At 43.6% G+C, this 11,275-nt stretch overlaps 1 protein-coding gene across 3 annotated transcripts in view; it reads right to left on the bottom strand.

Moving 5' to 3' along the window:
* The window catches only part of F13A1 (coagulation factor XIII A chain), a 164,905-nt gene that overhangs the window by 34,369 nt on the left and 119,261 nt on the right, over positions 1-11,275 (bottom strand). For all 3 annotated transcript variants that reach the window (XM_032250040.1, XM_032250042.1, XM_032250041.1), the window contains exon 11: positions 6,028-6,181. In XM_032250040.1, coding sequence (XP_032105931.1) covers positions 6,028-6,181 — 154 coding nt within the window. The remainder of the gene's footprint in view (positions 1-6,027; positions 6,182-11,275) is intronic.

The raw sequence follows: 11,275 nt of genomic DNA, 5'->3' as shown, positions 1-11,275 counted from the left end.
AAAACATAGCTTTGTCTAGGTGAGGAGGCAGAAAATACAGACACAAGGCAGGCCTCAGGCGGAGCTTATGCCTCAGACACTGAGGAGCTGGGAGGATGGTTCTTACAGAGCCTTGGACAACATGCTTGGCTTTGGAAACAGGGCTCGTGCAAATGTGAGGGACAGCTGGTGGCTGCCATCCTCTTTTCTATCCTAAACAGCTTTGGGTTTATCTTCATGCATCCCTAAGGATAGAGAGGAAAAGATGAAGGCAAATTCCTTGGCTTGTAAAAACTAGGCTTCAGAATGGCTAGTGAAAAAAATCACTTTAAAATAAGAATGCTAGCTTTTATAATTATGCTAATTTGAAGGTATTGTCTTCTACTTTATCCAGTTAATAACGAAACTCACTGGTGACTGAGAGGTCAATGAATCAAAGTGCTAGCTATGTGCCAAGCACTGGGATAAGTGCTTCCTGTGCACTGTGTCATTTAATCCTCGTAAGAACTCTACAAGACAGTCACTTTCCTTGTTTGTAAAATAAGGGTGTCCATGTCCTAGGTTTTGTTAGGTGAATTAGAGATAGTAGATACATAATAAATGGAAACTGCTCTGCAAAGACAGAGAAAATGCCGGAAGGCATTGGATACAAATGTGAATGTGTATTTGTACGTGTGTGTGTGTGTGTGTGTGTATTGACGATTTCCCTGATTGTCAAGAATGCAAGAATGTGCTAGGAACAGTTAGTCTAGGACAATCATCCGCTACAGCACTAGAGATAACAAAAAGGGAAGGAGGGGTGAGGACAAGGGAAGCACAGTGAAATACTTTAGCAGAAATCATCTGGCCTCTAGATCCATGAGAAAGAGAGCATTCATGATGATCACTTTGGATGGGGGCCAATTAGCATTGAGGCAAAATGCAGGAGGCAAATTCTAGCAGCAGGAACATATCAGAGAGGAGCTGAGCTGGCCAAGGTGAGGGGAATGGGAGAAGAATGAGGCCAGCTACGAGCGCCTTCACAGCCTGCCATGGGTGGAGGAACCTGGAGCTTCCTTCTGGGGAAGTGCTGGCCTTTGTGAGCAGGGACTGCCAGGCAGAGACAGGCTGGGGCTGTTCCAGGAAGCGCAGGCTCAGAGAGGAGAAAACAACTGCAGGGCTTTCCCAGAGCCTGCCAGAGTAATTCCTGTTTCTCTACAGTTCTGCTCCGTCCTCTGGAGTCTTACATAATTCAGGGCCACAGGCAACATTTTAGTGCTATGAGAGATTTATCCAAAGCCAGATTATATTTTCTGAGATTCTTCTGCAACTTCTGAGTGCAAAGTCAAAAGTATCCTTCCATTAAGTAGGATATAGTAAAAGAGCCTTTTTATGTTGGTCTAAGCATCTTGTCATTGTTCTGGCTTTAGCTCCACTGTCACCTCCCCTATCTTCCCCCTCTTACCTTGTGTAATGTGACCCCAAACCCTAGTCCTCTTGGCTCTCCTAACATGTAGCTGGCTTTATTTCCTCTTCCTTGTCACAGTACTAGTTATTGTGTGACATTGTCTTCCCTGCTGGAATGCAAGCTCCGTGAGAACAGAGACACGGTATGACTTGTCCACTTCTGCATCCCCAAGCCCTGAAAGCCAGCCTGGCACAGAGGATCTGAAGGACTGAGGTTTGGAGAAGCACATTGCTTTCAGCCAGAGACAAAACTTTCCTCTTCATAATAGGTACTAAATAGTCCAGTATAGGACATTTTATGTTCAACTAAATAGTCCAGTATAGGACATTTTATGTTCTCAGCCCAGCTGAGAAAGTGCCTCCCCGGTAACCATTCATTCAACTCATCTCATGCTTTGGAGACCCCATAGTGTTCCAAATACCATGCTAGGCACTAGGCATAGAGGGGAGACACAGCCTTTCCCTCACAGGTGCAGAAGGAACAAGTGAAGAACAATCGCAGCACAGGTGTGCTCACCACAGATGCTGGGACGGAGGTTGGCCTGCAGTGCCTGGGAACATGGTGGGACAGGGGAGGCTTTTCGGAGGTTTTGGAATCGAGGGCAAAGCCAGGGAGGTAGGTGAGGGGTTGGCTAGTTGGAGGAATTGCCGCAGGTCCCTGGCCTCTGCATACAGTACCTGTGGGGCATGCTCAGGGGGTACACCAACCAGATGCCAAAAAAACACTTAGCAAGAGGCTTTGTGAGTTAGGATTGGATGCCCTGGAGGCCACAGACAGAGAGGGAGGCTTTTAAGCAGTGCTAGAGCAGGCTCAGGTTTATATTTCAGATATTACTTTAGCAGCAAGGCAGGGGCTATGCTGAGGGAGGGAGGGCCTGAGGAGGTAAGGTGGAATTGGGAAGCTAGAGCAAGTATTTTTCCAGGAGAAAACTAATCATAGCCAAACGAATAGATGTAGCATGGCAGGAATAATAAATTTAATAGCAATAGAGGAAACTTTTATTGGACACTTATTATCAGGCACTATATGAAGAGTTTTACACGTCGGATAATGTATAATTTTTAGGTGACCTAGCTGGAGGGGAGGGTATGCATTTCAGAATGATTTCAGAGGGGACATTTAGAGGACGTGTTGCTTGACTCATTATTAAGTAGCTGAATTTGTGGATGGTGGCTCCCTTCACCAGAGTAGGGGGAGTAAGAGAAAGAGACCTGAGGGAGGGAGAGGTGATATTTGGGAAGTTCCGTGCCAGGTTCCTCTAGGACATTCAGGTAAAGTCCTGGTGGAGACAGACATGAGGTGATCAGTATATATGTGAACATTAACACCAGCTATGTGAGAAGAACGTAAAGTGGATGAGAATGAAGCCCAAGGATAGATGCGTAGAATTAAGTGGCCTTTGAAGGGGGTGAAGAAAGGTGAAAAGCTTAGAGTCACAGACAGAGCTAGGAAGAGAGCATCAGGTAGGTGGGGATGGAACCAGGAGAAAGTAACATTGTAGAAACAGAGAAGAGAAAATTGCAAGGAAAGGGAGTGAACCACAGCACCAGGAAGTGTAGGAAGGTCAAGTAAGCCGAAGTCTGCAAGACGTTTCTTCCCTGTGACAACTGGGTGGTCTTGGCAACCTTGAGAACAACTTCAAGGGTATGCTGGTAGAGAAATCGGGACGGAGCGTGTGCGGGAGTGGAGAAGGAACACAGCGGGACGCAAGTCTAGGCAGTGCTCCAGGACTCAAGGAGGCGAGGAGGAAGAAAGAGTGGTGAGAAAAATTTTTGTAAATTTTTTTTTAACACAGCAGACATTTGAGCTTGCCTAAATGCTGATTGGAAGGAGAAACTAGAGAAGGAGAGATGGAAATACCAGTGACCCTGGGAGTAACTGATGGAGCAGAGAGGGAATGGGATCAAGACACCTTAATCAAAGAAGATATATTGCCACAGGAGAAGTCTTTGGAATTCTGGTTTTCAAAGTCTTATCGTTTCTTAATTGGATATTTTGAAAAAAGTTATAAAATTAATAATAAACTTTAATAAGTTGAAGTGAAAAATGATATTTCCATGATTTAATTCATTAAAATGGTTAATTCCTAAATATAGTAATGATTTGTTTCATGTGATTCTACTCATTTCCATATTTCGGTGTCTACACTCAGCATTTGTGGATAAGGGAAATTATGAGAGATTCAATGGTGAAAATCAGGGTGGCAAGCATCGAGCCACGGGCACAACGAGCCCTCGCTGCAAGCCAGTGGCCAACAGTGGCAATCAGTCCCTCTATCCCACTCTATTCAGATGCAGTATTGGTGTTTTTCTCCAAACAACACTCTACTCGGTCATTTCCAAAGTTCCAGTTTGAAATGTGTGTGCCACCCTTGATTAAGAAACTAATTATCCACTTGGGGTCAAACTCCAGCCCAGAAGCAGGATGAGTTGTCTCTTATAACCATCTATGTGGATTTAGGGATTCTTCCAGTTGAACCGGATCCCCATGCTGTCCCTCTCCCTCAGTCTTGCCTCTTTGCTAAATTCTAAAGACCTGCACCTCAGCTGTCTTCCTCATGCAGTATGCACACATTTTGTTTTAATTTGATATCCACCCCCAGCCAAGCCCCTGACTCCTCTTTGGTGGAGTTTTGGTCTTTCCTCTCGTGGCATCTGATTCTGTCCCATTCCTGAGTTGGCCGTCACTGTCACCTCCATGCTGACAGCTAATGGCAGCTGCGCTCAGCTCCGTGGCTTCCACGACACATCTGTCATGCAGACAGCTCACTTCCTGCTGCCCCTTGCTGCCTGTGGGTACACCTTTTGTTCACTACTCTGTCTGGTCAGGACTTCTTCCAAATAGGAGAGTTCACACTACAATCCCTGCCTTGCTGCCTTTTCTTGGGGATCTCTTTCCCCAGCTTCACCTGCCAATTCTTGTGTGTCCTTTGGGCTTAGTGAGCCCATCACTAACTTCCTCCATGAGGCCTTCCCCAACTGCTGATTCTCAGCTGGGAGCCCTTCTCTGTGCCTGGTGGCACCTGTCCACCCTGTGCTAGAGCAATTCTCACCCAGCGCAGCGAGGGCTGCCTTCTGCTTCTCTCCCCAGCTGCATGGGAAGGCAGGGCTGTGCATGTGTCCAGCTCTACGCAGCGCTGGAAGATGGTAGGTGCTAAGAGCCAGCTGTTGTGTGGATGAATGTATGAACGAGTGAATGTTGCAGCTAGCTTTTCTATGAACTTTCTTTTTTGTTTTTTGCTTATCAAAAAGGCAAGTGACAAAAAGAAATACCACCTTTGTATCTGTGTTGTGCAATGGATAATAATAAACAGAAGAGGAAAACGAAGCGTTTCCAAAATACAGTGAAAATTCACCAGTTCACATAACAAAAATTCTGACTTTCTGAGACTATGCACAAGTGTTCTCAATTCAGCAAGCTGCTTCTTTATAGTGCAAATTACTTTTGTAAATAAGAGCAGGGAGACTGTCTAAAATATTTAAAGCAAATTCTGCACTCCTTAGCACTTCATGGATTCCAATGAATATTTAGGCATATGCTAATTACTTGTCATTTTTATCCATTCACTAAAATAAATACTCCTAAGAACCTCTGGCAGTGAATCATTTGCAAACTATTCCATGTTCCCCATCAAGGCACCTGAGGTCCCCCACCTCCTGGCCACTGCTGGCCTCGGGTAGCTTTGTCTCCAGTCACTGGGCATTCCGCGCCTGCAGGACCCTAAACATACCTGGCTGCTTCACACCTCGTAACTTTGGTCGTGTTCCCACTGCCTGGAAGCTTCTGCCCAGCTTTCTTTATCTGAGGTCCATGACTTCTCAAGTCTTTCTTCTTCTGAATCAGTTGGACTAAATATCCCTATTTTTTTTTGTTTCCAAAAACCCCTTGCACGATAACCCTTTCACTCGGACCAGGACAGGAACTGGGTCCTGCTCACTGCTGGGATCCCCAGCACCAAACCAATTGCAGGCATAGAGTGGACACTCAGCACTGATTGAGATAGAATTAAGCTCAGCAGTGCCATTTGAAGCCTTCTATACAGTAAAAGTTAACAAAACCCCACCATGACATTATTTTATGATTGAAACTGGCCTTTGACCTAATTGTCCTGAGTTAGAGAGATTGTATTGTCCTATTCATATTGTATCATCTACCTTATAGCTTTCTATGATAGTGTAACAGAACAGTGTATGTGAAAATAATCGGTAAGTACTAAACAAATATGAAGTGATTATTTAAATTTCTATTATTTAACTAAAATTACATTCGTTGTACAGTGATTTTTAAATAGAATTATTTAAAATTAAGGTTCTTGTAAACAAGAACATATTCTATATTCTGTTAAAATAGATATGACTTTAAACCAAATCATTTCACAAGCCACATGGATGAGAATTCTGCCCAAAGCAAGCTAGCAAAGAAAACCACAAGGAAAAACTGCCTGTGTTATGTGTCTTTCACGCTTGAGAGTTTGTACTTCTGATGTTGCTACCAAATGCTGCAGATGCCAGTGCATTCTCTGGAACTCATCTCCGAGTGACAACGAATAAGTACTAAACGGACTTGGGCAAATAAATCTTCATTCAGCGGTAGTAAATTACCTTCTTGAAATTTGTAAGTATCAGTGATATCCTTCATGCCATCTCCTCCAATTTGTTTTGTCACAATTAATTTCCCAATGTGGGTGGGATCCACGGCTTCCACCACATGAGTGCCATCTTTCTTAGCTGTAATGTAAATGAGGTCACTGTTGACCTGGAAACAGGAGAGGAGAGCGTTAGCTATGACCACTGTCTGTTGTTGCTAAAGTCTTTAACTGTCCATAGCACAGTCGTCTAGAGATCTCTGGAGCTGACATGACCTCTTCTTAGACAACATTGGATTCGTATCCTAGGGACAAATGGGTTTTGGAAATATTCTAAGGGGGAATATCTAGTTTATTTAATAATATTTAAAATAAAGGTTATTTGAGGCCAGGCCTATAATCCCAGCGCTTTGGGAGGCCGAGGTGGGTGGATCATGAGGTCAAGAGATCAAGACCATCCTGGTCAACACAGTGAAACCCCATCTCTACTGAAAAATACAAAAATTAGCTGGGCATGGTGGCATGCGCCTGTAGTGCCAGCAACTCAGGGGGCTGAAGCAGGAGAATTGCTTGAACCCAGGAGGCAGAGGTTGTGGTGAGCCGATATCGTGCCTTTGCACACCAGCCTGGGTAACAAAAGCGAAACTCCGTCTCAAAAAAAAAAAAAAAAAAAAAGGTTATTTGAGGCTGAGACAATAAGTTGTCTAAGCAGCAATATTTTTTTCTCTCCGCTGTCTTCCTGATAAATCCTACCTTTCATGGGAGAGAAGACAACACCATGCCACCATGCCCATCGCTTGCTTCCCTGGTCTTTTTCGGACTAACAGTGGCTATATGACCTACTGCCAGGAGGAAGAGGAAGTCTGTGAGGTGGCTTCTGGGAAACACTTTTCCCCTTTGAAAAAGGAGAGAAGTACATGGGTGAGTTTTGTCCTTCCCTTTCGGCTTTCAGGTGTTTTCCGGTGAAGCGAAGGGATGCTTGAAGCTGCTGTGGTTATCGTGAGACAGTGAACCGAAACACTGCCGACAATAAGAAGGTGGCAGAGTAGAAAGCTGAGGGGCATTTGGAGACTGGGGGACTTAATGATGCTAAGCCAGCCTCAGGACCACCTACTTCAGGATTCCTTATATGAGAAAAATGAGTCCCTATCTGTTTCAGCCACATTAGTTCTGCTACTTGAAGCCAAAGGTATTTAAATTGAACAATAATATTAGATGATCTAGGAGGAATTCAGGCTATTTTCTAGTGGTTCAGCAACTAAAATGTGCTATTTGTGGGACTCGGAAGTAGTGTCATGGGGCCATGGTGGCTGCCCCCAAGCTCTCCCAAGAGTCTACTTCACCATTCTACTTTCTAGAGACAATGACTAATGTGTGCCTGAAAGCTGACTGTACCAGAGTCCTTTATTACATATTTTACAATCCGCTTTCTTGAGGGTTCCATTTATTGGAAGCAGGTAGGAAGCATGAATTGTGCTGCTAATAGTCATTGATGTATTTATTAAATGTTTCCCAATCTCCTCTCCAAGCCTCAGTGACCTAGTGTTTAAACAGGATGATAATAACTCCTTCTTCATGGGATGATTGATAGAATTAACAGAAACAAATGCATGTATATTACTTATCTCAGTATCGGGCATAGAGTAAACATTCAATAAATGTTATCAAAAATAATGTATTATTTAATAGTATTGCCAGTTATTGTTCCAAGATTCAGAATCCTAATGATGAACAAAATAGATTTGGTCACTTTCATTATAGAGTTTAAGCTCTAGTAAGCATGATTCTGTGCATCAGAATCACCTGGTACACTTTTTAAAAAACAGATGCCTGATTAAGGAGGTGGGACCTAAATTACGTGGGACCCTAAATCCATTACATTTTACAAAAGGTCTCAGATAATTCTGTTGGACATTCAGGCTTGAGAAGCCCTGTGATATAGTACAGTAAGTACCTTGAAAGAGTAAGTACAAGATACTTTGGGAGCACGTGGCTCATTGGGGTGAAACCTAGATGGCATGTGAGAGGAATGCTGGATTCACTGCAAGAAACCTGGGTTCTGATAGTGGGTGTGTCCTTCTAGAAAGTGCATGTTAATCTCTATGAACTTCAGTTCCTGATTCTATAAAATAAAAATGATTAAACTTGCTCTGCCAATTTTATGGAAGCATTTTAGGTTGGAGTGAGATAAGATCTATGTGAATATGACTTGTACATTTCAAATTTGGGTAACAACACAATAGACATCATTAGGTAATTAATGGGGAAATTTGAAGATGTATCTCTAAGTTTTAAGGTTGAGGTTAAAGAGAGCAATTTTACTTTCTCACAAAATGTTCTGAGTGCACATGAAGTCAGATTTCTACTAAGGAGGAGACAGCCAACATTTATGGCATACCCACAATGTTTCAGAGACATTGTATAAAGGATTTAGTTTGAATCTCACAACAACAAACCTGTGAGATATGTACTGTAACCATATTATATATGAGAGCACCAAGACTTAGAATGGTGAAGCAAAGTGTTTGGTTTCTTGGTTGGGAGCTGGTGGAGAAGAAATGCAAGCCCTGGGCCAGCCCATAGCCCGGCCCTTGGCCTTCATGGCACACTGATTCTCCCACACCACCCTGCGGGAGCATGAGCACCAGCTTGAGAGGTGAGATGGTTCCATGCTTGTGGCTCAGCTTTCTTAGGGTGATATATGGTGACCTTCCTCCTCAGCAGAGTAACCAGAACTCGGTGGTGCTAGCTACATGTTGTGAGAGACTGAAATGTGAAGTCAGGAATCAGGATAGGAGAGGACACAGCAGATACCTGTGGAATATTTGTCATTTTAGAAACTTTAAATGAACTGCTTGAGAATTCTGTCATTCCTTCTGGAGGAAGCCAGGCCAGCACAAACAGCGACCTCCTCCACTTTCAAATTGTAACAACAATAATGAAAACTATCTTCTTAATAACAATCCTTACAACAGCTTATGGTTTTCCAGGGAGATAAGCTAAATATTAAAGTGGCTAAATCCTGGGCTCTTTTTGAATATGGCTTAAGAAATTTATGTAGGCTAAAATCTCAGGACAGATCAATAGCACTGTCCTTTGTGGAGAGAGGAGATGAGAAACACCTGCGTGGGATGGATTTTGTATATGTGTGTTGGGGTGGAGTGTGGAGGGAAACTATTCTTTCCCAGTGACATTAGCAAGCTTTCATTTTGGTTTCAGCCTGTAGTGTAATGGTTCTTTATTCTGGCTGCACTAGAGAATCATCTAGGAGCTTAAAAAAGCATCAAATGATTGGCTCCACCCAAAATCAATCAACTCTGTATGGTAGAACAGTAGCTAAGTTCAGGGTGTATGGCAAGGAATATTGGACTTAGGCTATGTGGCTTTGGATGAGTTACTGAATCTCTCTGAGCCTTTCCTTGCAGGGCTGGTGGATTGGCAGCACTTGTGAAAAGTCTATATTTAAGGCAAATTTCTCTTCCTTCTTTTGAATGTAATGTAATGTTAGTGATCACCTATTCCTATCCCTACACTTGAAGGGGCTATTGTCACACCAAACCTGGGCATTGGTGCATGAAATTGGGTATTCTTTTATTCTTTTCACAACACCACACTCTTGCCTCTCTAGTACAGGCACTTCCTATGTAGGAGCCTCTACCATCGGTCAGGGCCATAGGTTCTCAGCAAAGCTGGGGTGGGCAGTAGGCTTGGGGTCTGCTCTCAGCAAATGTCCGCTTGGGCCCGTAAAGTGTGAATATTTGTCCACAGGTGGCAGAAGACATGCTCTTCCCCACTGAGGATAGCGGTGTGCTGTTGCTTTCAGGACCCTGGACAGAGTTTGCTTTGGCTTGTTCATTTGTTCCCAAATAGAGATAACCTCATCTGCATGCTCTGCAGAGAAAAGGCTGCTTCTCAGAGGGCATATGGAGGCAGTGAATACCCTCCTGGGCCAGGAGGCCTTCCTGGTGCCAGACTCTAGACCCTGCTCTAAGCAATGAGAATACAATAGCCCCTACCTTCATGGAGTTCACATTTTAGAAGGGAGAAAAGGAATACCCACTAAGGTAGGAGTATGAAACAATCGGGCAGATGGTAGTATTTTAGGTGGTGAGGGTCGTGTGAGTGAAGGCCTCTTTGAAGAGGTGAACAGAGCAGAGACTTGAGGGCAGAGAGGGAACAAAGCATGCAAAGTGTTCTTCCTCCATAGAGTGAAAGATAGTGAGGGGAGTTTTGCTAGCAAAAGAACAGTATGTCTAAAAGTGCTGAAACAAGAACATGTGTGGATGCTTTCAGAAGAGCAAAAATCTCAGTATGGCTGGAGGGAAATAAGCAAGGGATGAAGTGGATGGGAAGCTACGGAATCTTGTAAGAATTTATGTTCAATTTTATTATAAGGGTGGTGGAACTCCACCAGAAGGTTTGGGGCAGGAGCGTGATGCTTTTATTTACATTTAAAGAATAATTCTGGTGATCCGTAGAGAATAGACAGAAAGGGAGTAAAAGAAAGATCTGGGACATGAGTTAGGAGAGGACTTGATGTATCTCAGTGCTGTTCAGAGCTCAGAGGGTAATGACAGAGATTGTAGAAATGACTGGATTTATGATAATTTTTGGAAAGTATTTTTGGCAAGATGCATAAGGTAGGTTAAGAAGAAAAGCTAAAATAATCCCAGTTTTATATGCTATTTGCATAAATGACTGGATTTTTTATAGTAAGTAAAAGATGACACAAATGGGCTGCGTGTGACACGATAGTAGCAAAATAAACAAGTTTGAATTGAGAATGAATAAATAAGAAAACATCTGTACATGTTGTATACAGAGAACTTCTGGCCCACAGCTGAGGAAGGCTTAGCTTCTGGAGCAATGAGGTGGTTGCCAGAGTCCCAGGGAGCCAGTTATTGCTGCCGTGAAAATCATCTCAATGCCAAGGAGGTGCCAGCAGGCAGGATTATGCTCATGTGTGGGTGCATATGGGTGCATGCATGCGTGTGTGTGTGCACAGGTGTGTGTGTATGTATGTGAGTTTGGGGTGGAGTGGTATGATGAGGGCAACAGAGTTAATGAGAAGTTAATGAGAACCACGGACAGAAGAGAGTTATCTTTGCCAAGGAGACAGTTCTTCTCTAAGAACCCCTGAGGGCTTAGTGAACATGGGATCTTGGAATACGACTCCAGACACTTAGAGCAGCTCTCCTCTCCTCTCACCTCTTTGGAAGCCACCGTGGGTTGGGGAGATAAAAGGCAGATGGGCCTTCAGAACT

This window comes from Sapajus apella, unplaced genomic scaffold, assembly GCF_009761245.1.
Source record: "Sapajus apella isolate SASKATOON/1434 unplaced genomic scaffold, GSC_monkey_1.0 scaffold70, whole genome shotgun sequence".
Lineage (NCBI taxonomy): Eukaryota > Metazoa > Chordata > Mammalia > Primates > Cebidae > Sapajus > Sapajus apella.
This window is presented reverse-complemented; position numbering and strand designations above follow the sequence as displayed.